Here is a 27,649-nt window from a genome sequence, read left to right on the forward strand (position 1 = left end):
GGCCCCTGAGCACGGCTCGGAAGCGGCGCAGGGCGAGCTGTACAGCCAGCAACTCGAGGCAATTGACGTGCCATAGGCGGTGGGGTCCTGTCCAGGAGCCCGCGGCAGCACGTCCATTGCACATGGCACCCCAGCCCATGGTAGAGGCATCTGTCGTTACAACAATATGCCGGGAAGCTCGTTCCAGGGGCACTCCGGCCCGTAGAAAACTGAGGTTCGACCACGGGGTGAAGGTCTGACGGCAGGTCGGAGTAACTGGTACTCGGAGAGTGCCGTGTTGCCATGCCCACCTCGGGACTCGGTCGCGAAGCCAAAGCTGAAGCGGTCTCATATGAAGCAATCCGAGCGGTGTTGCCACGGCTGCAGATGCCATATGCCCCAGGAGCCTCTGAAAAAGTTTCAGTGGAACCGCACTCTTGCCCTCGAACTGTCTCAAGCAAGTCAGCAGTGACTGCGCGCGTTCGCTCGTAAGCTGCGCGGACATGGCGACCGAGTCGATCTCCATACCGAGAAAAGAGATCCTCTGCACGGGGCAAAGTTTGCTCTTCTCTCAGTTGACCCGAAGGCCCAGACGGGCTACATGGCGGAGCACCAAGTCCCTGTGTTCGCAAAGCTGATCTCGAGAGTGAGCTAGGATTAGCCAGTCGTCGAGATAATTCAGAATGCGAACCCCGTGTTCCCGGAGGGGAACAAGGGCTGCCTCGACGACCTTCGTGAAGACGCGAGGAGACAGGGCTAGCCCGAATGGGAGAACTGCGTACTGATATGCCTGCCCCTCGAAAGCAAACCGCAGGAACGGTCTGTGTCGAGGGAGGATGGAGACATGAAAGTAGGCGTCCTTCAGGTCGATCGCTGCAAACCAATCCTGGTGCCGCACACATTCGAAAACGCGTTTGGCGGTGAGCATCTTGAACGGCAGCCTGTGAAGGGAGCGGTTCAGAACGCGCAGGTCCAGGATTGGCCGTAACCCACTGGTTTTCTTCGGGACAATGAAGTACGGGCTGTAGAAGCCGGTCCTCATTTCGGCTGGAGGGACAGTCTCGATCGCACCCTTCGCCAGCAGGGTAGCAACCTCCGCTCTCATGATAGGGGCCTTGCCACCGACCATAGTGGAGCGGACTCCCCTGAAGCGGGGAGGAGACCGCGCGAACTGAATCGCGTAGCCGAGCCTGATCGTTCGCGCGACCCAGCGGGACAGGTTGGGAAGCTCTATCCAGGCTCCCAAGGACTGTACCAGCGGGGTCATGCGAACCACAGACTTCCCGTCGGTGGAGCAGCGAGGCGGTATGGCTGACCCAGACGTGGACGGCATAGCGGCCCGGTGTGGGGGTACAGCCATAGACCGCGTCCTGACGGAGGAGACCAGGGAAGGACGAACGTTCCACGGGGGTCTGCTCTGCCAGGGGTCTGGCGACAGAGGAGGATGAGAGCGGCACGGTCCGGGGACGGCGCGCACTGTCATCCGGCTCTGGGACAGAGGAGGACGAGGGGTGCACGGCCCGGGGGCGGCGCACCGTGTCGTCCGAGAACTCTGTGTGCTCAGAGACGGGAGAGTCATCTCTTTCTGGAATAAGGATTCTTCCCCGGCCCTCCACCAGGGAAAGGAGTGGCCCTGCTACCAGCTCCTGGAAAGAACTGAGTCCCACCTCTGAGCAGCCCATCTCAAGAGTGCCGCTTAACCCGGCGTATAGCGGGGAGCGGGGCTGGAGAGGGCTGTGGCGTCCCCCTGCGGCTTCCAGAGCCAGCCCGGGTGAACGGGCGGGGTGGGAGCCGCAGGAGGGCGCCTTCGGCGGTGGGCAGACCGAGGTATCTACTCGGACGGCGGGGCCGTCGGGACAGAATAAGCCTCAGTCTGCTCGTGGGCGGTTGAGAACTGTTGGGCAAAGCCCTCAACCGCACCGCCGAAGAGGCCGACCTGGGATATGGGGGTGTCAAGCAGATGGGTCCGCCCGACATCCTGCACATCAGACAGGTTCAGCCACAGAATGGTGAACATCACCTGACCCAGGGAGCGTATGGCCACTTTCGTCGCTCGGAGAGCAAGGTCAGTGGCGGCGCGCAGCTCATTGAAGAGCCCTGGGTCAGTCCCGCCCTCGTGCATGTCCGTGAGCATCTGGGTCTGGTAGACCAGCAGAATGGCCATGGCATGCAGTGAGGCGGCTGCCTGTCCTGTAGCGCTATAGGAATTCGCCACAAGTGTAGACGAAAAACTACAGGCTTTGGACGGGTGCTTAGGATCGCGCCGAGAGGAAGCACTCTGAGGACACAGTAGCATCGCAACAGAGCGTTCAACCGGGGGGACCCCAGTGTACCCATGGGCAGCGGCCCCGTCGAGGGAAGGAAGGGCGGAGGAGATCTACGAGGGATCGCTGAAAGACATGGGGGTCTTCGAGGATTTCGAGATCTCCTGATGCACATCCGGGAAGAAAGGCATTGGAGTGGACGCCGACAGGAGTCAGCGGCCACACCCAAAACCAATCGTCCAGCAGCGAGCGCTCGGACAGGGTGAAAGGTTCCACTCTAGTCCGATGCTCGCAGCGGCCCGGGAAAGCATGGCCGTCATCTCAGGATCTGACTCGACAAATGCCATATGCACACCCAAAAGTGGCAGCACTGTCGAATCTTCACTTCCTGAAGATTCTAGCCCGCCCTGTGATGCTGCGATGGACAACAGATCCGATTCTGGAGCGTCAAGGGAAACCCGCGGGGCATCCGAAAATAGACCCGGGGAATCCCCTGAACACTCGCGGGTTGCGTCACTGAAGAGGGGGGCGTGATCCACGGACAAACAGTCGGCGGATTTGTTCCACACTCACACCCTCAGGTCACCCTGGCCACCAGCCGAAGTAGCACCTCACGTGGAGAGTGTTAGATCGGGGTGTGGATGAGGGGACTCTCTCTCTAACGAGATCATTGAGTCTCGACCGTAATGACGCGATGGTCACGTTCCCGCGGGGTTTTAATTCTAAAACTCTGTTCTCCATCCTCACGTCCATTACAAAACCTCCTGACTCTCTTCCCTACCATATGCAATCTCAAGACTTTTGCAATAAACTTATGTCCTTTTTTGTTTCCAAAATCACAGACATCCATAAAGACCTGACCTCATCTGGAGCTGCTGCTTCTGGAGGCAACTTTAACACCCCTTATCCATTCCCAACTACTACTTTTTCAAGTTTCGACCTTCCCTCTGTCCAAGCCATTTCGGACATTATTCATAAATCTAAACCCTCCACATGTCAGCTCGACCCACTTCCCTCCAGCCTGGTTAAATCCTGCTGCTCTTCACTTGCCCCTCTCATCACTGAGATTATTCACTCTTCCCTAAGCTCTGGTTCAGTCCCCCCTTCACTCAAAATTGCCTCAGTCACACCCATTCTGAAAAAACCTGGTCTGGACCCCACTAATTTTAGCAATCTCCGTCCCATATCTAACCTACCCTTCATATCCAAAATCCTGGAAAAAACAGTCGCTTCTCAACTTCATACTCACCTCATGTCGAATAGCATTTACGAGCAGTTTCAATCTGGCTTCCGTCCCCTTCACAGCACTGAAACCGCACTCATCAAAATTTCAGATGACCTTCTTATGGCTTCTGATTCTGGGTTACTTTCAATTCTCATTCTTCTGGACCTCACAGCAGCTTTTGATACCATTTCTCATCCCACCCTTCTCAGTCGATTATCATCTATTGGTATCACTCACACTCCCATTGCCTGGTTTACTTCATACATTTCGGATCGCACACAGTTCATACAACTAAAAACCCAGAAATCCGTTACCTTCCCTGTCTCCGTCGGAGTGCCCCAAGGCTCTGTATTGGGGCCTCTCCTTTTTATCATATACATCCTCCCTCTTGGTCACATCCTCCGTAAATATAACACTAAATTTCATTGCTACGCGGACGACACCCAGCTCTACCTCTCTACTAAACCATCTTCCTTACTCCCGCCAACCTCTCTTACCCTCTGTCTCCAAGAAATTCACTCTTGGTTTTCATCCAACTTTCTCAAACTGAACAGTTCAAAAACCGAAGTCCTCCTGGTGGGCACACCCCACACCCTCTCTAAAGCTAATAAAGTTTCCATTACCATTGATAACTCAACTATCCTTCCCTCCCCTCACCCAGACAGGTTAAGAGTCTGGGTGTCGTCCTTGACAGCACTTTATCCTTCCACTCTCACATTAACAGCATCACCCGGTCAGCCTATTTCCACCTGCGCAACATTTCCCGCCTCCGTCCCTCTCTTACTCCAAAAACCACCGCCATCCTGGTTCACAGTCTCATCACATCACGGTTAGATTACTGCAACTCACTCCTGTTTGGCCTCCCTAATAAGTCGCTCCAGAAGCTGCAGCTCCTACAGAACTCTGCTGCACGCCTGATTACTCAGACCCCCCTTTTTCATCATATCACTCCCATCTTGCAACAACTTCACTGGCTTCCTGTCAAACAGAGGATCATCTTTAAAATACTTCTCATTACTTACAAAGCAGTTCATAACATGGCTCCTCCATATATCTCAGATCTTCTCCATTTAAACATCCCTATTCGTTCACTCCGATCATCTCACACCTGCCAGCTTTCTGTTCCCCCTGCTCGTCTTGTCACAATGGGGAACAGGGCGTTTAGTCGCTCTGCTCCCCATCTTTGGAATTCTCTCCCCCCAGATCTTCGTACCATCAACTCATTTAATTTCTTCAAATCCAAACTCAAAACTCACTTGTTTAGACAATCATATTCCGCCTGACCCATATCACCTCAATGTTGTCTTACCAATTTTATTGCTTACTGTTTTAATGGTTTTTATCTGTTCTGTACAGTGTCCTTGGGTGTCCTGATAAGGCGCTTTAAATAAAATGTATTATTATTATTATTATTATCCACAAACGCTGCTCTAGCGTGATCAAGCCCAAGCACGCAGAGCAGAGAATGTGCCCATCAAAATCGGAAATGAGTCGACCGCAACCAGAAATGCACGGGCGAGCCGTCTTTAAAAAGACGTGCCGCGTGCGAGCTCTTTTATGAGAGGAAAAAACAACTCCGCGATGTTGAAGCGAGCAGGGAGAACACACTCATTGGCAGATCACTGCACAGATCAGCAGGCAATGTGAACTCGCTGCAGATCGCCGTCACACCAACACCGGAGAGAGTGGCTCGTCTCGTAGAGTGAAGTCAGAAATGGCTGTGGAGTGAAGAGATGCTCTTGGCTCCGAAGCGAAAACATGCCTATTTGCTGCCAGCGTTCTCCTTAAATACCCACGAGGTGAGGCGGAGTTACGCTATGCAAATTCCGCAGACCCATGGCATTTCTTTGCCATTGGCTCGTTTTTGTATACTCGAAGTCGATAGGCTTTCTAAGCGAAACCCCCATTCGTCGTCATCCGACGGAACTCGGAGTGACAACGAAAGGGAACTACTGTTAGGACTAACTGAAAACCTGAAAAGCACTTTGTTTCTTTGTTCTATTGTATTTATTTGTACTTGTTATTGGATTATTTGTTTTTATTTTATTACTGACTGTTTACATGTTTTTAATAATGTTTTAAGTAGTTTTTGTTGTAGAATTAAAATTGTAATTTTGTAGAGAATTGTGATATATCACTGGTATCTAAACATTTGAACCACTGACCCAACCAGGCCAGAAAAAGTGGTATCAGTGCATCCCTGGTAAGAATTATGGACTTTTGTTGGTCACAGAGCATATTTTCTGCTATAGTCCAAAAGACACTGGAAAAATAGGAAAGAGAGAGGTGACATATAAGAGAGGTTCATATAAAAGTTAAGTCAAGGTTAAGCCGTGTCCCTGTCTGTTTTATATATATATATATATATATATATATATATACTGTACAAACAATAAAAGTAATGAAACTGCGGCTGACTTCTCTGACTTTCTTTGTCAGGCAAAAAAGATCATATTTAACACCTTATACTGTACATTTTGGGCCTGTAAGAGCAATGTCTATCAACAGCTGTGCTCCCTCCACACTGTTTGCAATAGCCATTGCCAATCTGATTGGGTGGCATTATGCAAATTCTGGGGATCAGGGGCACATAAATGGGCTGAAATCTGTCATGTTTAGAGGGCTTTAATAGACTTGCTCTGATTGAGTGTTGTTTTTTATTCAAACATCCCATATAGTGATCAGAGTGTGTGAATATCTCACCAATGTCCCAGACTCCATTGGAATTGATCTCCATCTCTTTGCGCCCGATGATATACCAGATGCAGGCCATCCAGTGAGCCAGCAGAGCGAACATCGACATGAGTAGTGTTAGCACCATGGCGCTGTACTGCGAATACCTGTCCAACTTCTGCAGCAGTCTTAACAGACGCAACAATCGCACAGTTTTCAGCAGGTGCACTAGAGATGTCTTGAACAAGCACAAACATGAGTGGTGTGTCAGTAGCCTATATACATTTTGATAACATGTAATCACATATTTTACTGTAATTATAAAAAATGGAATGTCATGATAATTGAACATGGCAATCATTCTGTACCATGGCGTTTATAAGTAGATCATGGTACCACCACACATTTTTGTAAAGGACCTCTGGAGATTTCATTTGAATCATCAACAACCTATCCTTTCCACTATTTGAAATTTCCACAATTCTACAATAGTTTCTACAATCACACATGTGAACAAAATACAAATGTGAATTTATACAAATTAGTTTCTACAATCACACATTGGAACTTACAACAGTAACGTTAAATGCATAGAGCAGGTCAAAGGGCAGCGCGGCCACCAGATCCACAAAGAACCACGTGGTAGCATAATGTAGACAGATGGAGCGAGGCTCGTACACCACCTGCCCTGACTGACTCACGTAGGTGGTGCGAAAGTTAATAATGATGTCTGAAAGAGAAGGCAGGTTAATGACTTTTGCTTGGAAGTCTCATTTTGGAAGTCACATTTTATTTAATTTTTCTCTTTCGAGGCACTTTTTTTTGTTGCCAATCCCTGATATATATATATATATATATATATATATAGAGAGAGAGAGAGAGAGAGAGAGAGAGAGAGATTGGGAAAACAATTGGATCATCATATTGTTCAAGTTCTTGCATCATATGCTTATTATGAGAAATATCAAATATAGCCCAACTCAACTGCACGACAAACTCTTCATATATTACTTTTTGATGACTGCAGTTTGATGTGCTGATGGTAAACCATCTGATGCTAGGTCACTCAAATGTTCTATAGTTCAGATTCTTGCTTTCTTAGTAAACTCACCCAGAATAAAAAGCATTTCCACTGCGATGTCGCTCACTATGGTGCTCCTCCCTGCAGTCTCCAGATCGCTGTACGGAGTGAAACACACATTGTACGGCACGGTCACAGCAACATAGAATGTAGCCAGCAGAATCATCCAATCCCACAATGCCTTGGACACACTGTAATGCAGCAGGATGAATCGAGACTTCTGGACTGCTGCCACTTTGTACTCAGGCAGGGACGGTTTTTCAAATATTTCCTGAGGAGAGAAAGAAAGCCACAGATGAGCTCATGTCTTAAAGGCAGCTGTGAGATTAAATGAGCAAATAAGGAGATTTTCCGAAGTCTCTTGCTTCTCATTTGTTTCTCCTGTGAAAGTTTGATGATACCACATTAACCAAAGTAATTTTATACTGTATATATGCAGTATATACTTGAAAATATGAATGCCTTATCAAATATTTTAATGCAAATGTAAAATACTTTTTGTGCCATCCTCTTTTTTTGCCCATATAGACTTCTTATGATGTCACTTGATTATTATTCAGAAATGAATCTCTAAATATCCTTTATAAATATTACACAAATTATGTACTGCCACACTGCCTTAGAAAATTCTCAACAGTAAGTAACTTTGACTTTTGGAGGAATAGAGAAGCAGGACTGACCGAAAAATCTTATTCATTAAAGAACAATAAACCACATTGGTAACACTTTCTATGAAGCCTGTATTTATAATTAATTATTAAGGGTATTCTTAATGCATTATAATACATGTATAATACCTTACAAACAACATGTATAACATGTTCTACCATCTGATAAATAATCATAACAACGGTTACAATTAAGCGTAGCGTCAGTTCTGACAGGTCACGTTAGTCAAGCTCGCGTCAGCTGACTCTCAGCAGATCCACGTCTACCTATAGGAATATGACGCCTATCACTGTATACATATATAAGCTCTTTCAGTATTATCAGCAGCTAACGAGTTTCTCAGGAGCTAATTACCCTCCTCCATCCCCAGCTCCTCCTCTCACCCAGTCAGGATTTGACATTCTTATTCCCCTTAAAATCAGAATAAATTCTCGAATTATGTTGTTCTTTAAAATCTTGAATTAATGATTTCTGCAATACATTCATGTTGGTTCTGTTCTGTTTACCCTAAGAGGAGTTATTGCTGCTCTCCCTGCTCTTATCCATGCTAGACTGCATGGATGCGCAGGGAGTTCTCGCCCAGAACAGAACCATACCGCCAATCCCAACTGCATGCTAATTGTCAATCGTATTTGACGATAGTGTTCCTGACAGAAATGCATTCTACTTATTTGTGGTTATTACTTTTAAGAGTATGGATTATTTCATCAGATGAAGCCTGCAATTGAGGTTATAACTATTAAAAGTATGATTTATAACACCCAATGAACATAATGTTTTACCACTTACGTTATAATGGATTATATATCCCATAGTTTCATATCTTTCACTTTCCCAAGTCTCATATCTTGATATTGTTTACTTAAGATGAGTGGTCTTTTACTGATTAAAGTAAAGTGACAAAAACAAAGTCTTCTAAACATCTAAAAAGCTTTAGAATGTGGTCATAATATTTATAAGTGGTCTTTTGTCTGCTTCAAGTAAAGTGACAACAGTTAAGTAAACAGCCATAAGATATCATGAAGTGGTTATAAGACATTTCCCTTAAGGTAAAATCAAAGTTGTGTGGAAAAGTACAAAAGAACAATACATCCACAATGCAAATCATGTTTTTAATTATAAAAACTGTAAAATTACAAGGCTTTACCAAATCTAATAATTAGGTATTATTACTGTTGTTATGATTATTCATGCGATGATACAACACAAGGTTGTTTATTATGCATCATGCGTGCATCTGGTGTTATAATGCATTATAACACCACTTCATCTGGTGTTATAATGCATTATAATCTTGAAAGTTATAACCACAAGGTAATAATGTATAACTGTTGTTAAGATTATTTATCAGATGATACAACATATCATAAGGTTGTTTATAAGGCATTATGCATGTATTACTATGCATTGAGAATACCCTTATAATGCATTATAAATACGGGCTTCATAGAAAGTGTTACCACAACATTTAATCTTTATTTGCAAGGACATCACATGACAGATGACAAATCTTGGTGTTTCTTTAATTTAACTTTTACATCACATAGGTCAGGGGAAGGGTCAAACTAATGGTCTTTATAGTCAGGATTAGTTTGAGGCAGCAAATCAAGTTTCTAATCCAGCATGCTCTCATCTGCCACACTCTTCATTAAGATTTAAGAACAGACCCATGATGCAGCTGAACACACGTCAGTACCTCATGCCTTTATTACTCTCTCTGAAGATATTGTGCACTGGGATTCTGACATTATTCCTTTATTCTACTATTCCTCCATAGTCCAGGACCCTAAATCCATAAAATCTTTTCTCAATAATTAATGTTCAGTTTTTCAAGTTTAAATTTTTCAAGGGGTTGAAAGATGTGTTAGGCAAACTTTAATCTTATTTAAATCAAAGCTGCACCTCCTTGCAAGCAACTGTTTTTGCTCAGCATTTGCAGACAGGTTTGAAATACATTGTTTCCTATATTGAGTAGTTATATAAAAAACATTTTTAATATATAGACATGCATTTACAAAATAACTGGTTTAATATAAATGTATATAAATTATAGCAAATCTCAACTGGATGATTGTTCTCATTGCCCAGCTCTAGAGTGTTATGGCCAATAAGGCATTAATGTATTATACACATTAATTTTATAAATGCTTTGAAGCAATGTGTATTTTTTTCAAAGCACTGTACAAATAAAACTGATTTGAACAGAGTTCCATGGTCTGATGGTCATAATGCTAAATAAACGGTCTCAGTTGTTGCTTTTCCACTTAATGTGGGTGGCTGAAGTCATCAAAAACACTTTAAATCATATATAATAAACATATGTTTGCTCTGTATATATTGAACATCTAGCTGGCTGATATATGAGGTTTTGATCACATCAGTAATGCAGGCTGAATATAATTTTTTTTTTTATTGAGCTTAGACTGGAAGGCTGGGGAGGGAGAGGGGAATTGTGATATGTGGCATGGAAACTGGATCCCCTGAGCACAAAATCTCTTGTAGAATTTCCAGCTTTATTTGGTAATTATAATTTATTGAAAACTACATACACATTTCTGACACTGGCATGTTGCTAAGAGAATTTATTTATTTTATTTATTTTATTTATGAGGTCAGTGAAAATATTGGCAGGCACATTCATGACCTACTGGGCCAAAAATCCTTATTGTTGAGCACTGCTCATGATGCTTTTGTTTGCCTATTTTTCTCTCAGTCAGTTGGAGTGTGATAGAACGAAGCCAGGTGGCTCTGCTGAGAGCGAAGCCGAGCTGAAAACATGGCCATCTGTTACCAGGAGTGATCGGAAGTGTGACCTGCCAGTCTGCCCTCCTGTTCCACCATTGCCATGTGACATGTGACATGGAGAATTAGACATCCTAAAAACTTCTCGGCCTGCACTTTTTTTTACACTGTTTGAACAACAAGTCAAATTGTCACTGGAAAATAGGATCCTGCCCAGGTAAACTCTGTCCGCTTTTACAGCCTTGTTATGCTTATAATTGTGATCTTACAAACTATTCTAACTATTCTAAGATTTGTTTTTAGATAAAGATTAAAAGAGATGGTGGAAGCTTAGTGGTGGTGACGTTAAATTTGTGGGACCGTGGTGTAGTTAGTTTATAACTTACCTTTAGCTTTTTACTTCTGGCGACTGCATTCAGGCTTCAAAATTCATAAAAGTTGTGTTCATCTGTGATAATTATCTTTATGGACAAAACGTGCAAGTATCATAAACCTTTGTCGATCACAGAGCTTGTTTTTAGCGATAACCCAAAAGCCTATGAGAAAATCCTATTTGGTTTTTGTCGAGGGAACCAGCATGATGCTAACTGTTGGTTGGCCTACAAAGTGACGTCATGCACCATCCTAAACAGTGTTTCTCAGAAATTACTTACTGCACCTTTAAGAGTGATTTTAAAATCTTAACAGATCAGTATCATGCACATTCTATTGTGAATATATATACATGTTTTTTCTTAACTATTTGAAAACATGAATGGCCTGTTAAGCATTATATAATGCATGTTATTGGCGTAATGTTATCAGTGCTCTTTATGGTTGGTGATTTGAACAAACCCCAGTCCTAAGCACGCAGCTTATCCCATCCCAATAAACGACACAATAACATATCAATGTCACCATCATGGCAGAACATTGTGCAGAGGCAAGGCAATTCTCACAGATTTGTATTGTAAAGTCTAGGCCTACTCTAAAACTGTATTTAAGTAAATTACTTGATAATATAATGTTTGCCATAGTGCAATGAGACTTGTAACACTGCAAAATTCTACAAACAGGAAACTTGAATTTTTTAAGTGCTGACTAAGTATGTCCTCTTTCTAGGTATTGCAAATAAATAAATAATAATTAAAAAAAAGTGTAAATTATACACTTAAAAATAAAGGTTATTGATTGGCATCTATGGTTCCATTAAAAATCTTTAACATATATGCAAACTTTCAATTCCACAAAAGGTAAAGTGTAAAAAGATTCTTTATTAAAATCGTTATTTTAAGAATTGTTCACAGAAAGGTTTTTTGGGAACCTTGTACTATGGGTGATTTTTACCTTTATCGTATTTATTAGAAGTGTTATGATACAGTACATTGATATGGATAGATGCATCAATCAAATGACTACCAATAGGATGTATTGATAAATCAAAAAGATATCTATATATTTTTTATGTATCTATAAGATTTACTACGATACTTGTTTGACTGTTGTCAATGAGATGAGATGTCATCAAATATGATAAGTTTAAAAAACTTAATTTTGTATATTTATTTTTCTGTAAATGTATTTTTTCAACAACTGGAGTATACCTCATATTGTTGTGTATAATGCAAGAACTAGATTTGCAGATTTTAGAGAGCACAGAAGACTGAAAGTCATTCTTGACTGTTGTCATTGCGTATCTCATTGCACAATCAGAAGACTGAAGATCTCATGTGCAACTTGATATTTTTTAATTTTATTATTATTATGATTTGAAAAACTAGAGTTTTTTTTTGTTATGCATTTCCCAATTGGGATACAAGATTTTTCAATTTTCAGAGAGTTCAATTAAATATTAATGTTAATTAAAATTGGTAAATCATAAACGATCGATTTACATCCCTAGAATTTAATTTCATGAAAGATGTTTTAATGGAGTTTCACAGTTTTAGTAAGTAGTTCATACTTGTACTCACCTGACTTAGGCTGACGTCATTTTTGCTGTCACCGGTAAACTGGCTGGTTAGCTGGTAAATCATGGTGCGACCCCTCCTTCTGGCTTTACTGATATGAGAGTTTCCAGTGGTCCTGTTGAATGGCTTATTATCTGCACAAAATTAAAATAGCCTTAATAGCCTTGACAGTTTACAAATTATAAAGTAAGATTGTGCCAGTGTGTCCATGAGTGATGTTCCTCCATGTGTTTTAGCAGTTTTGTGCATTTTGTAGATGTACCCACCAGTTTGTGAAGACACAAGTCTTCTTTTTATTCATATAATTTATTTTCATTATACAGTAGATGTGCCCTCTAGCTTCTAAACTTGCTATTTCTTATCAAATGTCGAAAACAATGATAAGCGTCGACAACGAAAGAAGCGCTTTCAAGGCTATTTATTTTATAAACATTTAAAAGACAGTGAGAATAATGTTTTTTAGTGAAGACAGTACCATCAGTTCTGCTGCTGTGATGGCTCTTGCCATATGTTTCTGTGATATCCTTGAATGAAAAGAGAAAAAGTACCATCTCCCCCTTCTCATTCTTAATGGGCACGATGTCCAACAGACACCAGAACAAACTTCCTGTGAGAACACATCAAAAAGAAGAGTTACACAGAGATATATGGCTACCTCTAAATCTGGGGACAAACCTCAAAGACACTTAACTCTTACAGTCCGAACAATATAGTAACATATAGCTAGCTAATGTTGACATTGTGTTTAAATTCTATAGCCAGAAGAGAACTGGCCCCCCAATATCGCAATATTTTCGTGTATATAACACCAAAATGTAGTTTTTCGCAACAGTGCTCATTGGGCGACTAAAGAATTGTGGAATTACTTTCAAGCTGCTCCCTGATAAGAATATACCTAGAGGTGGGTGATATAAAAAATGTGGTTGGCTACTAAAAGACGGGTCATTTTCTATCATAGTAATGGTTAAATAACAATCCATTCTGTAAAGCTTCTTTGAAATGATGTGTATTGTAAAAAGTGCTTTATCAGGAGTTTTCAAAGTGTGGGGCATGCCTCCCCAGAGGGGCGCCATAGTGGTAAAATTTTTAAAAATTAATAAATTAATTAATGATGGATAATTTCAATCAATATATTATAGCAGAAACAATACTTTAAAAAGCGAAAAGAAGCAGGTTTTTGGACAATAGACGCCTCTGGTTTCGATCAGATAATTTTAAACCGTAAACTCTTGGAAAGTTCCCTTTCGAAAGGGGATGCTATGGGGAACGCCCTCCACGTGAACAAGGGTCTGAAAAGCTATCCAATCACAACAATCGATATTGACCGGCGACAGCCTATGACGTCACTGATAGGCCTCCATTTTGTGTATGTTGTTTAGGCCATCGCTCTACGGGCAGCAGGTTGAGCTCTGTAGGTCTCCTCCCTTTACGAGAGTTTTTTTTAGTAAGGTTGAACAGTAGACCTCGGTTCCCTGTTAGAAAGTTCCCTTCCCATAGGCCTCCTCTGATTTAGAATCTGAGCCAATCTGTGCTAGTGAACAGGTTGGCCTTATTATACGGAACTTTTTTAGTCAGGCCACCGCTCATCTGAGCATCAAACAGACATTCTGTGTGAGATGGCTTCCTCCCTATCGGGAGTTTTTCTACTGAGGCCTCAGCTCTGTCAAGCTCCAGATAGAACTACAAAATCAAGCATTGGCCCTCGTCGGGCCACCTTGATAGCCACCTTATACTTATATAGCAGTAGTTCTCCTCTCACTTTAGAGAGTCGTTTTGAGATTATAGCTCTGAACTTCAGATATATAATATTCGTGTGTCTGCCCTCATGGGGCCACCTCGATATCTGGCTTAGGCTTAGTATCTAGGATTTTGGTGGCGGTCTGCTAAGCATTCTCGCCTTGAGTCTCTCAGTATCTGAGTGTAGGTTCCTTAGACCATCTGGCCCCCTCTTACTGCAAGAGTCGTCTGGCCAAGGCCCACCTTTTGCATTAGGTGTAAATGCTAGTGGTGTAACTGGGTAGATAGCAGCATAGGTAGCAGGCTACCTTCAAAAAGCCTCCCATGCAGATATCTATGGGCGTTGTCAGGTCTTTCTTTCTAGAGAGTAAGAAGCAGTGTGCTCAGGCCTCCGCCCTTTACAGCATTGAGTGTAGTAGCTAGCAGCAAGGCCTTAAGTTAAAAAAGGATTTTTCTCCTGAGCCCTTGAATAAAATAATTCAAGTCATAAGGTCGAATGCTGTTGGCCACTTACTGAGGCCTCCATTCCCTTGGGTTTAGTAGAGAATATAAAATCTGTCTTGTAAAAATACAAGATAATAGGCCTCGACCCTGATACATTCCTCAGTGTCATGCTGATAGTGCTCCCCTTGTTAGGGTCATTCATTGGAGTACTTTGCTACCCATAGTAACCCATTAGTTACTCCGTCCCATTTGGAATGGTTGAGTATGCCCCCTTAGAGCCAAAGCACTGCCCAGGCTGACGCCTGTGATAGTCAGAGTTTTACAGTAGGCCTCCTCGATACTCCGGTAGCGTAAGATTATACTCTCCTTGCTTTAAAGGATCGATAGCACTTCTGCTGAGTACACTGCCTGTTGGCAATGTTAAATAAGTATAACCAGGCCCACAGAAATGTCTGTGAGAGCACCTAGGCTTCTGAAGGCTAGCTCTGCTAACATCCTCGCTATCAAGTAGATAGGCCTTAACAGGCCTCCTTGAAGGCAGCTCCCCAATGAGTTGGATGCTAAGCATTGCAAAGGCATTAAGTATCACGTTGCAGGCTCCATGGAGCCTCCCTGATTTTAGCCCAGAGCCTGGTCAATTCTTATCAGGTTGAGCATAGTGTTCCAGAATCTATCTGAGTAAGCTCTGTGTGAATACTTAACTTTCCCTTTAATGAACCCCTTCCCTGGAAGCTGCTGGTTCCAAACCTTTGAGCGGGCTTGGTAGGACTTTCATTGTTTGGAGGCCACTTTGAGGCTTATAGCTTGGACAGTGACCATAGGGAATACTGTCACTGACAGCATATATGTGACCCGGAGGGGGAGTATTTCTTGGCATTTTCAGTGTAACTGCCATTTCTGACGTTTCTGTCACAAGCCATATTTGGCATGCACTCCCCTCAGCATGGTGGGATTGTACTTCGTTCCCCATACCGTCATCGACGCAGTGCGAGTTCCCTTTCGAAAGGGAACGTCTAGGTTACGACTGTAACCTCTGTTCCCTTAGAACAGGGAACGAGACACTGCATTGGTAGCCATGCCTCGGGGATGCTTGCTGAACAGTCCCTACAGACGATAAGTGGATGGCATGTTCACTAGGTGCCCCTTTTATACTTCCGGGTCGCACTAGTAGTGACGTCATAGGCTGTCGCCGGTCAATATCGATTGCCGTGATTGGATAGCTTTTCAGACATCGGTTCACATGAAGGGCGTTCCCAATAGCGTCATCGACACAGTTTCTCGTTCCCTGTTCTCAGGGAACAGAGGTTACAGTCGTAACCTAGACGTTTTCAGTCCAAGGATCCAGTTAGCGAATGCATTCAAACAGTCAGTCCAAAACAGCCCTAATGCAGAGGAAACCCGGCCGATTTCATCTGAGATGGTGGAGAGAATAGTGTATTTGGCTTCAAAGCACAATCTCTCCTATTCTGTGATTGTTTCGGAGCAGCCCAAGCTGTTTCTCATCCTGCTGTTAAATACAGACTGAACGACGGCTCAAAACACCTAACCACTGCATGAGCATATGATATGCAAACTAAATTTCTAGGGTGGATACAGCAAACCAGTGTTGCGCTAATAAAGTTTTAATTGTAATCAAGGTAAAGACGATTACAGTGACATACAGGAGTCGAACATTAGGCACACGAGTCCGTTATTGATTACAATTACAAACAAACCGTGTGTTTGCGGCACTCTTTGCGCACTGATCACTGTTGAAAATATATAAAAATTGGGGGGCGGGGAGGCACCATTGTGCACGTTGTGTCAAACAGGAAGCCCACTGTGAACAGACTTTGAAAACCCCTGTGCTACAGTATATAAATAAACCTGACTTTACTTGATATTAGACAAGGCCTAAAAACTCAAGCAACCGCAAAGCAATGCCCAAGCAAACACCCAGAAACCCCAATTGTAATGACAAGATCTGCGAACACTGCTCACATTTCATTCAGAAAATTTGTTTGGTTTATTTGGTTTATAAAAGTCTGGTTTATTTATAGTATATACCACTTTATACAATACAAATTGCTTCAAGTCAGCTTTACAATTGTAAACAGGGGAACAGCATCAATTTCACAATGGTCTTCAGTGATGAATCAGTTTGAGTTAAAATTACAAATCTATGTTACCTGCAATTTTTAAGTACTTTTGAAAACCTTGATTAGCTTGTTCAGGTGGGTTTTAATTTGTATGCTTCAGGATGCATCTTCTCATTCATTCCTACCTTGAACTCAAAGTAACTTATACTCTTTAATCTAACACTTCAATAACTATAGTAAGAGAGATATCTATTTTTGACTTTTAACTGTATAGCCAGAGGAGAACTGGCATCCTGGTGTTGCCTGTTTTCGCTAAAGGTTTTCTCTCCATCCTTGCCACAGTTGCATTTGGCTTGCACACTGGGCAGGGCAACTTAACTTCTTTATGAAACTGCTTAGGGTTGGGCGATACGCCTAAATTTATATGCATTGTTTTTTCATCATGGCAGTGATTATCCAACATATTAGTTGTCAATTGAAGTTAGTACAGTATTATTACTACAGTATTATTACCATTCTTCTTGTAGAACTGCACCTCAGCCTGGTACTCCTCCTTGCCCTCTAGAGCTTTCTCCACACTCTGAGTAACCTGCTCACTAGTGCCCAAGCCATGTAGGAAATGACAGCTGCAGTTCTTCTGCATCACCTCTGTTCGTCCAAATCCCGTCAACTCACAGAATCCATCGGAACAGTATACAATGGGATAGCCACGGTGACCCTGAGCATTCCCAAGGAGGAAGTTGCTGTCTGAGGAACAAATAAAGTGATGAATATTAATGTTTTGAAAGACATTGTAAAGTTAGTTGTGAGTATTGTGTTTTGTGCAGTACTGTTGCTGTACTGTTTTATAATTTCCAAATCAATATTCCTACGTGGGATCTTTGCATTTCTACTTACATGACGCATTTCTGGTATTTAGTTCAAGTGGATGTTATTTTGTTCAAGTGGATGTAAATACCCCTTACGAAAAATAGGTTTATTCAAGTGTGCTATTTTACTTTTTAAACTAAAAATAAGAAAGTATACTTTCAGTCTACTTTGTATGTTCTCAGAAATATACTTTATGTACTTCTGGGGAATATACTTAAAATTGCACTTATACTTGACTTGTACCGACAGAATAACGTGACATGAGAATATGTGTGTATTTTTACGTAAAGTGTTCCACACGTACATTTACTTACGTTTTCATACACACTGAAATGTAGAATAATGACATATTGACAGCACTAAAACATAAAATATTTACATATTGACAACACTAAAATGTAAATTTACTTATGAACAACTTTACAGAGGTACACATTTGTATGTATTCCTATTTATGAATATTAAAATCGTGGCATTAATGTTTTGACTCTATTGTATTCAATTGTCATATCAATTACATGTTTTTAGTCACATTTATTAAATGCAGTTTACTCATCTACTTAATAAGAAATAACAACATTTCGCTCTGTTCGTAACTTCTGCTGCAAACTCATTTAGAAAGATTTCATAATGTTAAACAAGACTACACTTTAAAACCTTAAAATGTTTTCTTTAATCGTTTAACCATTTTGTAATATTTAGTTTGTATCTCCTATACAGCGACTGACAAAATAACCATAAAATACACCAAACCACAACATAAATTCACAAAAGAATTTGTTCGCTGTAATCCAAATCTTTAGAGTCCATACGTTTGCGAGGAACAGATCCAAATTCAGCCCTTTATCCAGCGATCTTCATCTCCATTCTCAGCAGGGACCGTAAACGTCAAATCCTGCTCTCATTATGATGAATTCAAATAAAAAAATTGCACCCTCAAGAAGCGTTACGACATGTTTTACGGCAGTGATATCAAAAGTTCATTGGCTCTGACCTGCTTCGTCACAGATTGCGACATGCAGTGTTTCAGTCGATATACATTTGAAATTGGTAAAGCGCACCTTCACAGAGTGAAGCCGGATTAAAATTTTCATGGATTAAAAACTTAAATTCTGCTCTGTACCTCCTAATAAATACCGCCAGAGAGGACTGCGACTGCAACACATCGTCATTTAAACGCCTTTTGGTAATGCTTTTGACATTTTTTGCAATAAATAAATTGTGATTACACTTGTCTGTCTGTTATGTTTTTTCTTATACTTGTACAAAGTTTTAAGAAATGGTTTTTGGTAGGTGTCACAGATAAACAGGAGAAGGAACACAGGTATCGTTGAACAAGTACTTTATTGAACAGGTAATGAGTAATTTACAGATAGGTTGCAGTCAGTCACACTTAGCTCATTGATCTTTCTTTCTTTTGCAGGTGATGAAGCAGTATACGGATGAGATGGGGAAAATAGGTCCAAGGATGCATATAGTGAGTAGAAGGTGAGCATACAGGTAAGTAGGAGTCAGGCAAGAGCGTTCTCATGTAGAGATTGACGAGACCGGAAAACAGGTGAGTGTGGATGGTGAGTATATGTCGGGGAGGTAATCAAGTGGTGACAGATGGTTAGAATTCAGGCGATTGTGAACGGATGGGTGGAGCTGAAGGACCTGAGAAGGGTAGGATCCAGTATATCATCCTGTGGTACCCAGGATCGTTCCTCTGGGCCATATCCTTCCCAGTACACTGAGTACTCTAATTGGCCGCCTTGTGCTGGGAATCCAGGATGGAGTGGCCCTGTGGAGGAAGGGAGAAGAGATGCATAGTGAGGTTTAAGCAGTGACACATGGAAGGAGGGAAAAATCTTATATTGAGGAGGTAGGTTTAAGCGATACTTGACATCATTGATCTGTCGTTGAATGGTGAATGGTCCAATAAATCGGGGACTTCGCTTGCGGGATGGCAGCCAGAGAAGGATATCACTGGTAGAGAGCCAGACCTTCTGAAGAAGCGGTGGTTGAATAAACCCTTGTTCCAGGGCTTCCTTGATGTATTCATCCATGACCTTCTGCTCCGGGATCGACATAGGATAGACTTTCCCTTTGGGCATGGTGCCACAGTCACATGGCCGATGAGGTGGAAGTGGCCAGTTGCTTGCTGCAAACATCCTGGAACTCCCCATTCTCCTCTGGGAAACACACAGTGGAGGAAACACTCTGGCTTTCGATGGTGGTGGAATTCACAGAGACAAATTCTGTGATGAATGGATGAAGCCGAAAGTGGGAGGAGTCAAGGCGGAGCCGGAAGGTCGACAGGCCGAGATGGAGTAAAGAGATCAGAGACTGGAGGCTCGACGTCACACCAGGGAATCCCCGGAGACGGCGAAGCACTAGAGACATCCGGCAGCGGTGGGGCTGGAGGACAGTAACAAACTCAAGCTGGCTGATCATCTATCATCAAGAAGGACATGCTGTCAATCAGCAGCCTTACTCCCAAACGATAAACCCAGTTGCGAACCCAGTTGTTTCAGTACAATTCATTGTAGCTGAATGTTAAATGGTAAAATGGTAAATGGACTGCATTTATATAGCGCTTTCACAGACCCAATGGCTACCAAAGCGCTTTACATATTGCCTCACATTCACCCATTCATACACCGACGGCGGTGTCAACAATGCAAGGCGACATCCAGCTCGTCGGGTGCAGCTGGGGTTAGGTGTCTTGCTCATGGACACCTCGACACTTAGTCAGGTGGAACCAGGGATTGAACCACCAACCTTCCAGTTTGTAGACAACCTACATGAACCACTGAGCCACTGCCGCCCCACTTAACGTCTTTAGAAGCTGTAGCCACCTCGACGTAGATTTGACTGGGAGAGCTCTTATCATATTCCCCAAAGTCCTGTTGAATTGTTCTGCTAAACCGTTACCCATAGGGTGTTATGGTGTGGTGTGAGATTTTTGAACAACAGCCATCGCAGGCAAGTTCTTAAAGATTTTTCTTTCAAAATACGCACCCTGGTCCGAATGCATTCTCTTTGGAAAATGCATTCTCTCATTCTCATAAATGCAGAAGAGGTCATTCCAAAGGCGATGGGCAACTTGCTAAGCAAACTGGTTGTGACAGGGGAAGTCATGTGCCTTCTTAGAAAATAGCTTTTTCCAGTGCTTCAAAAGGTTTGTCACAGAGCTAGGTTCCGTTGCTCTCTCACTCTTTGAAGGACGTTTATGACTCAGAACAGATGACTCTACCAACTATGTTGTCCCGCTCTTGGAGATGGACAAGTCTGGAAAACTGGATCGCAACAGATGGATCTTCAGCAGGGAGCTGGAGTGTCGTTGGACTGGCCACGGTCAACGGACTAACTCCACCATCGCAGTGAGCACCCAAGACAGGAGAAACTTCAGCAGGATCGAAGGATCCTGGACATGAGCCATTCACGTCATCCTGCAGCTCGTTCTCAGCTTCGCTGTCACTGGTAGCCTGCACATTTTGACAGTTTTTAGTCACACGAAAGGCATTATGCACAGTTCCAGTAACAACACCATTCACCTCATCCAAGAGAGAAACATGTTTTTTTCAACAGACGATGGCTGACACAAGACTTAACAATGGGCTCTCTGCTCTAGGTATCTGTAACAATGTTTTTCCTTCCTGGCACATACTTCACATCAAAGTCGTATGCAGGTAGCTTCGCCGCCCATCACTGTTCAATCGCATCCAATTTGGGTTTGGTTAGAATATAGAACAAGGGATTATTATCAGACCAATCAGTGAAATGTCTCTCTTTTAGCCAATGGCTAAACTTGTCGCAAATGGCCCACTTTAAAGCCAGAAATTCGAGTCTATGTGCTGAGTAGTTCATCTGGGACTTGGGGAGTGTTTTGATTACAAAAGCAAATGGGCATGCAATATTCTCACCAGACAGCACCTGAGATAACACAGCACCTATGCCATTCAATGTAGCATCAACAGAGAGAATAAAGGGATGACTGAAATCTGGGTGTCATTCGACACTCACTAGTCCAATTCTCTGGTATAAGCTTCAATGACACTGAGTGGCCTCCTTATTTGACCACATTTCCTTTGAGCTATGTTCTGTGACCGATCTGATTGGAGACTAAAAAATGGGGTTTGCCTTAGCAGAACAGTCCTTATTGAAATGCTGATAATATAAAATCATACCCAGGAAAGATCTGATCTTCTTTTGAGAAGGGGTTATACCATCCGTTTACCATCACCGAAAATGGACATCATCATGCTCATAAAGGTTGCTGGACTGCTGGTCAATCCCTGAGGTAGCCGATTGTACTCATGGAGACCGAAAGGAGAAAAAAAAGTGGTGTACTTCTTATGCTTTTCAAACAATGGAACATTATAAAACCCAGAAGTCAAGTCCACAGTCAAAAAGAAAACCTTGCCTCCCAGGGCTGCGAGTACATCCGCTTGGTGGGGGAGTGGGTGGGTGTCCTTCACTGTCTTCACATTCAGCCATCTAAAATCTGTACAAATACGAAGGTCACCATTCTTTTTCCACACTAAAACTAGCGGAGATGCATATTCATTCTGAGATTTCCTTATAATGCCCTTCAATTCAATCTCATTTAAGACAGTGCGCAGCTTATCGTAGTGGCATGGGGCTGTACATCGTTTCTCGTCCACCAAGTGGATTTTGTGGACAAAGTCGGTGGCTTCCCCACAGTCGGTTTCCCCAGAGGTCGACTCATACTTCTTAATTAAATTCAGAGGCCCATTCTAGTTTCCCAGCCCTTTGAGAAGATGGAGATTTCACTCTCTCAGGACAAACAAAGCGGGAGTGGTCAGGAGAGCGACACTGGAAGCACAACTTTTTGTCACGACAATGTGTGAAACCAGAATGATCAGGGCTCGAACAGACAGTGCATGGCAGGTAATTGAGACCTTTTATTTGAACAAACAAGAAGGAATTGTTATGTAACTGCCCCGAGATTTGGGTTGAAGATCAAAATGCTGCTTTATTGTGACAATCCAGAATCGTAATCCATAAAACAGGCAAAATGTCAAACACACGGGCAAACAATCCAGACAAGCAACAGGGCAGAAAACACAGGCAAAAAGGGTAAACCAAGACACATGAAACCAGGCAGAAATGCAGTGTAACACATACAAGACTTCACAAAGAATGACAGAACACACAGGGCTAATTTAGGCAAAGTTAACAAGATAATGAGACACAGCTGAATGAATTCAAGTTTAATGAGTCCAAGCAGTGGATTATGGGAAATGTAGTCCATGATAAAATAGCATAAGAGTCAGGATGAGTGCCCTCTAGTGGAGATCATGGGCACTCCAGCTGGTGGATGTGACAGTAATAGACACGTGACAGAAACTAGAGAAACAGTTCAATATTATGGAGAGATGGCACCATCTGCTGATCTGGAGGTGGAACATTGGGCTGAGATGTTTCAACGACACATGACTTTTTTTATACATAAAACTAGCAAAAACATCTCGCATGCATAACTTACTACATCTACACTGGCTACACTGGCTATGTCAATAAATCTATTTAATCTATCAAAAATGTAGTACTGCTCAAAATGATGTTTGCTCATTATAATTCATTTACTACCATAATTATTTATTTGTGCACTATTTTAACTAATTTAAAAATCCACCTGGACACAGAAAGCAAGCAGAGAATTTCCCCCCCAAAAAACAGTTATGTGTTACCATTTCCTTTGATTCCGCTTAATCAAAATGATCTTCGCAGCAATCCTTCTGTAGCCGCACACACTTAAGTTCACCCGTTTAAGTAAACTTTGCGTATGTTCACAGCGCTTTTGTTGTGGAGGTACCTTGACAGGTTAATCAATATACAGTATATTACAATTCAATTGACAAATGATTTTAATGACAATAAAATAAACCCCCTTATGTGTGTGTTACATGTGCTGAAACGTTGTGAATGTAAGTAAGCCAATAATGAACGTAACACATGTTTTCAAGCAACAAATCAGTGCGTACTTTTACAAAACAATACAAAAAAAAATGTTTTGCCTTTTTGACCTTTTCCAGACTAACAAGCTTTAGTCTTTTTTTTTGTCAAGGCATTCCTGTAGCTCAAACAGTAGGGCATGGCTCTATCAAGTATACCTTGAATGCAAGGTAAGTCACCTTGGATAAATGCATATAGGCTAAATATGTAAATGTAAGTTCAATCTAATTCAGGCAATAGTCTGGTTTATATGGGCAGGGCCAGACAAATAAAAGCTGTTCATTATCCAAAACAATAAAAAACAACCCACCACAATTAGCTCTTTATGTTTTATTAACAAGATTCAGAAGGAGCACATTCAGATAATCTACCCAATCAGCAAAAGGAGGCCTATATATAGCAGACTCACCTCTGTCCCATGACAGTTTTCCAGCATCCCTCCTCCACCCCAACTCACTCCTCACTCTTATCTGTTCTCATCCCAGCCAGGGAAATGGGGGAAGTACTCTGGGTTGTAAGTGTGAACTTGTGAACTGGTGGAAGACTTTTGAAACCACCTGACTCTATTTATATACTACCACAATCTATAATAAAATCTCAAATGTGCACAAACTCACAAATACAGATGGGGACAAACACTTTATTTGTTGCCCTAAACAATAGTTTGATAGGTTGTATAGCTTTAACATTTTTGCTCTTTCATAAATAGATTTTATTTGTTTGTTTGCTTGATAATAATCTACCATTTTGCTGTAAGGCTGTTTACTGTAACTTTTCTATTGTGATAAATTACCCAATATAGTGTGACAACATGCCCCAACAGCAGGGTCAATACGTGTTAAATGAAATGCATGTTTCTTCCTGGTCAGTAACGGTGGAAATGTTCATAGTGTTTTCTGTAGCTACTAGCACGGTATATGCCTATTCAGAAATGGACATTAAAATATGAACTACCCTGATAAATATTCTCTGAAGTAAATTGTGTGACAGCTAGCCCTGATCTACATGATATATTTGAATAAAATTAAAGGTTATATAATCAATGAAAGCGAAATGATCAACATTTGTTGTTTGTAGAAGCGTCTTCAGTAAGTAAGTCATTGGTTAGTACCACAAGCTCAGCTTCACTGCGTTTACTGCGCAGGAAAGCTGGTCTCTACGGCAACAAGAGGGCAGCTATTTTGGGCCGTGAGTAAACTGGTGCTCTGTTACCCAGAAACATCCAGCATTGTGAAGAAAGAGCAGAGAAATGTATCTCAAGAGGAGAAGTTAACATTAACGACACATCACATATTCTTCATCTCAAACTGTTGTAAGAAATAAAGACCCATGTGAGAAAACATCCTCATAATGTCAAATGAATCCTCATGTGAAGAACATGACATAAGTAAAGTGAAGAAAAAGGAAATGAATCCACAAGCACATAAAATGCCTTCTTCTTCCTGCTGAGAGTCAATGGCAGCCCACAGCACAATGTGGTAAAAAGTTGAAAAGTGAAATTTGGCACATTGATAGGATAAACGGCCCGTTCTCAAACACTATCTTCTATCTCAAACACTTCAGCATCACCAACAAGTCAAAGAAAAAAAAAAACTTTTTTTAACCAGCACTTGGTAACCTTGATAGATGTTGTTGTGATAATGCTCTGAGGTTGTGTGAGCCTGTAGTGCTAAAATATAGTGCTTTATACAAAACTGATTGTTGCTAAGCAGCTTAATATTAATAATCCGGAAAATAACAGTGTAAATGTTGCCAAATTCAGTTGATCAAACACTCATGCAGAGTATAATTATATCTTGCAACATAGCATTTTATTAAAATAAGAAGCTGTGAATATGCATGAACATGCAGTTGTGGGTTTGTGTGAGAGAGGTGTTATCTAACAGAAGAGATTAAGTTTGCATGTAAGCTGTGTGAAGGGGTTTCTTCATTATGGTAAGAAAGCACAGATGGGAGGATTGTATGCTACTTTTATGTCATCAGATTTGTGTGGTATGGCTGCTCATAATCTTGGTACAAAAACTGTTATAGAAGAATATTATCAAATTTCTTCAGATTTGAAAACTTTGTTGAATTGTGTCAAATTTTTTTTTTTTTTTTTTTTTTGCTTTATGATTATATTTTAGTATTTTGTGTTGTAATACTAAAAATCGTAGTCATTTGATAGATATTTCGATGCAATAGAGTAAAATTCACATCCTGGTTTTATTATTATGAATGAGAACCTTAACCTGTAATCAGTGTTTTAACTAGTGTCTAAGAAGGTTCAGGATAAAAGGATTACACAAACAGCTAGTCCCTTGACATCCACTTTTCCCATGACACACATGTATCTCAAAGACTAATGCCATGAGAGAACTCCAGCTACTGCAAAACATGAGATGTATCTCCCATGATAAAACAAGAACAAACACACAAGAGTATGGTATCTGTGCACCTCTTATACAGTATTAACTGCTAACACAGTTATTTTCACTTTAAAGCTTATGATATGCCTTCATTTTGCTGTTAAATGAACAGTAAAATAACAATAATAAAAACCTGATAATTGATATTCAAGATTTATCCAGCCATTTCAAAAATCTATAAAAATGTTGATGGCTTATTTTACACTACATGTGCTTACGCGTACTTACAGGTGTACTTAGTAAGAAAACACTGGGTAATATAACCACAGGGGTTAAAGTTAGGTTTAAGGTTCAGGGCTAATACCTAGTTATTACCCAGTTATTTGTAATTACTGTAATAAGTCCATTGTATGTGCATGGGGAACAGGACTGTAAAATGAAGTGCTACCAAAATGTTTGTCATTTGAAAAGAAAATGGTACAGTAAAAACATTTTTTTTGGTTAACTTTAAGTTACTAAATTTTATCCAATCATGCAATCTCCTAGGAATGAACCCATGACCTTGGCGTTGCTAGCTAGCACCATGACCTATGCGATTGCAGAGAATTATTAAAGATGATAAATTATTTATGGCTGAATCAACCACACAACATTAGTTTGCCTAACAGAAGTTATTTTTAAGGGTCAGATCAGTTAAGTCACTTTATTTTCAGGCCAGAAACACTCAACAAAAAGCACAGCCTTACTGTACATAATTAATGTGTGCTCTTGCGCTACTATGGCAGTATCACACCTCAGTGCTCAAGGGGGTCATTAAACCAGATGTGTAGTAATTCTGGTAGCAGTTATAAACATGTCAATAGTAAATTGGAAGACTCTATGAAAGTATAAGTTTGTTCAAGACACAAGCCATTATTTTTGCACATCCATTTGATAAACCTACAGAAATGAAAAACCTTCACCTTTATGGTACCAACTGTATTTCTTTTTTCAGCTTGAGTGTTTTCTCTCCATGCATATGGGTTTGGTGTGTGTGTATTTGTGCCAGTACTTACGAGTGCCATCGAAACGAGTTGCAATGGTGTCCAGGAAGGTGTTCTGGGGTGCGAGCAGCCCCTTCATCACTGGCATGATGCCAGGTTTCCAGAGTCAGCAAATGTTTAGGGGAAAAGCCTGTATGAAGCATCAATCTTCACTACATCCCAAAGAAAGGGTGGCCAGGGCAGATGTGAGGTACAGCAGAGAGAGCGCATCCTAAAAGAGCGAACAACCCCCCAAATGATGACTCCTCACTGTATACTTCCTCAGTCCAGTGGATGTATGATCAAGAAACAAACAAATCCCCTTCCTTAATGCATACCGTGATGAACACTTCCACTTAGTTCCTTATCCTCTGTCTTCCCTGGTGTGTCTCTCTCAGCTGTGTACACCTGCATGACAGGAGAATTCACAAGCCGTGCATCTCTTAAACGGTCTGGGTTTGTTTTTGTTCTGTAATACACTGTGGCAGAGCTACAGAGACAGTTACATTTGTCTTCACCCCTCCTTCTCTGGCTCTTTCTCTCTTTATCCACACCCACTATTCATTTCCTCCAGTTCTCTTCAGCCACTGAGAGCACACACACA

The 27,649-nt window shown here is 41.7% G+C and overlaps 1 protein-coding gene across 1 annotated transcript in view; it reads right to left on the reverse strand.

The window, feature by feature from the left end:
* Window positions 1-27,582, reverse strand: part of kcnh4b (potassium voltage-gated channel, subfamily H (eag-related), member 4b) — a 45,849-nt gene extending 18,267 nt beyond the window's left edge. Inside the window, exons 1-7 of the mRNA XM_056253670.1 lie at window positions 27,079-27,582; window positions 17,355-17,588; window positions 13,058-13,189; window positions 12,586-12,716; window positions 7,253-7,493; window positions 6,714-6,871; window positions 6,172-6,379 (exon numbers count right to left, since the gene is read on the reverse strand). Of these exons, the coding sequence (XP_056109645.1) occupies window positions 6,172-6,379; window positions 6,714-6,871; window positions 7,253-7,493; window positions 12,586-12,716; window positions 13,058-13,189; window positions 17,355-17,588; window positions 27,079-27,154 (1,180 nt within the window). The 5' untranslated portion in view covers window positions 27,155-27,582. The remainder of the gene's footprint in view (window positions 1-6,171; window positions 6,380-6,713; window positions 6,872-7,252; window positions 7,494-12,585; window positions 12,717-13,057; window positions 13,190-17,354; window positions 17,589-27,078) is intronic.
* Between the last annotated feature and the right edge of the window lie 67 nt (window positions 27,583-27,649).

This window comes from Rhinichthys klamathensis, unplaced genomic scaffold, assembly GCF_029890125.1.
Source record: "Rhinichthys klamathensis goyatoka isolate OS25496 unplaced genomic scaffold, OSU_Roscu_1.1 h1tg000108l_1, whole genome shotgun sequence".
NCBI classification, from domain to species: Eukaryota; Metazoa; Chordata; class Actinopteri; order Cypriniformes; family Leuciscidae; genus Rhinichthys; species Rhinichthys klamathensis.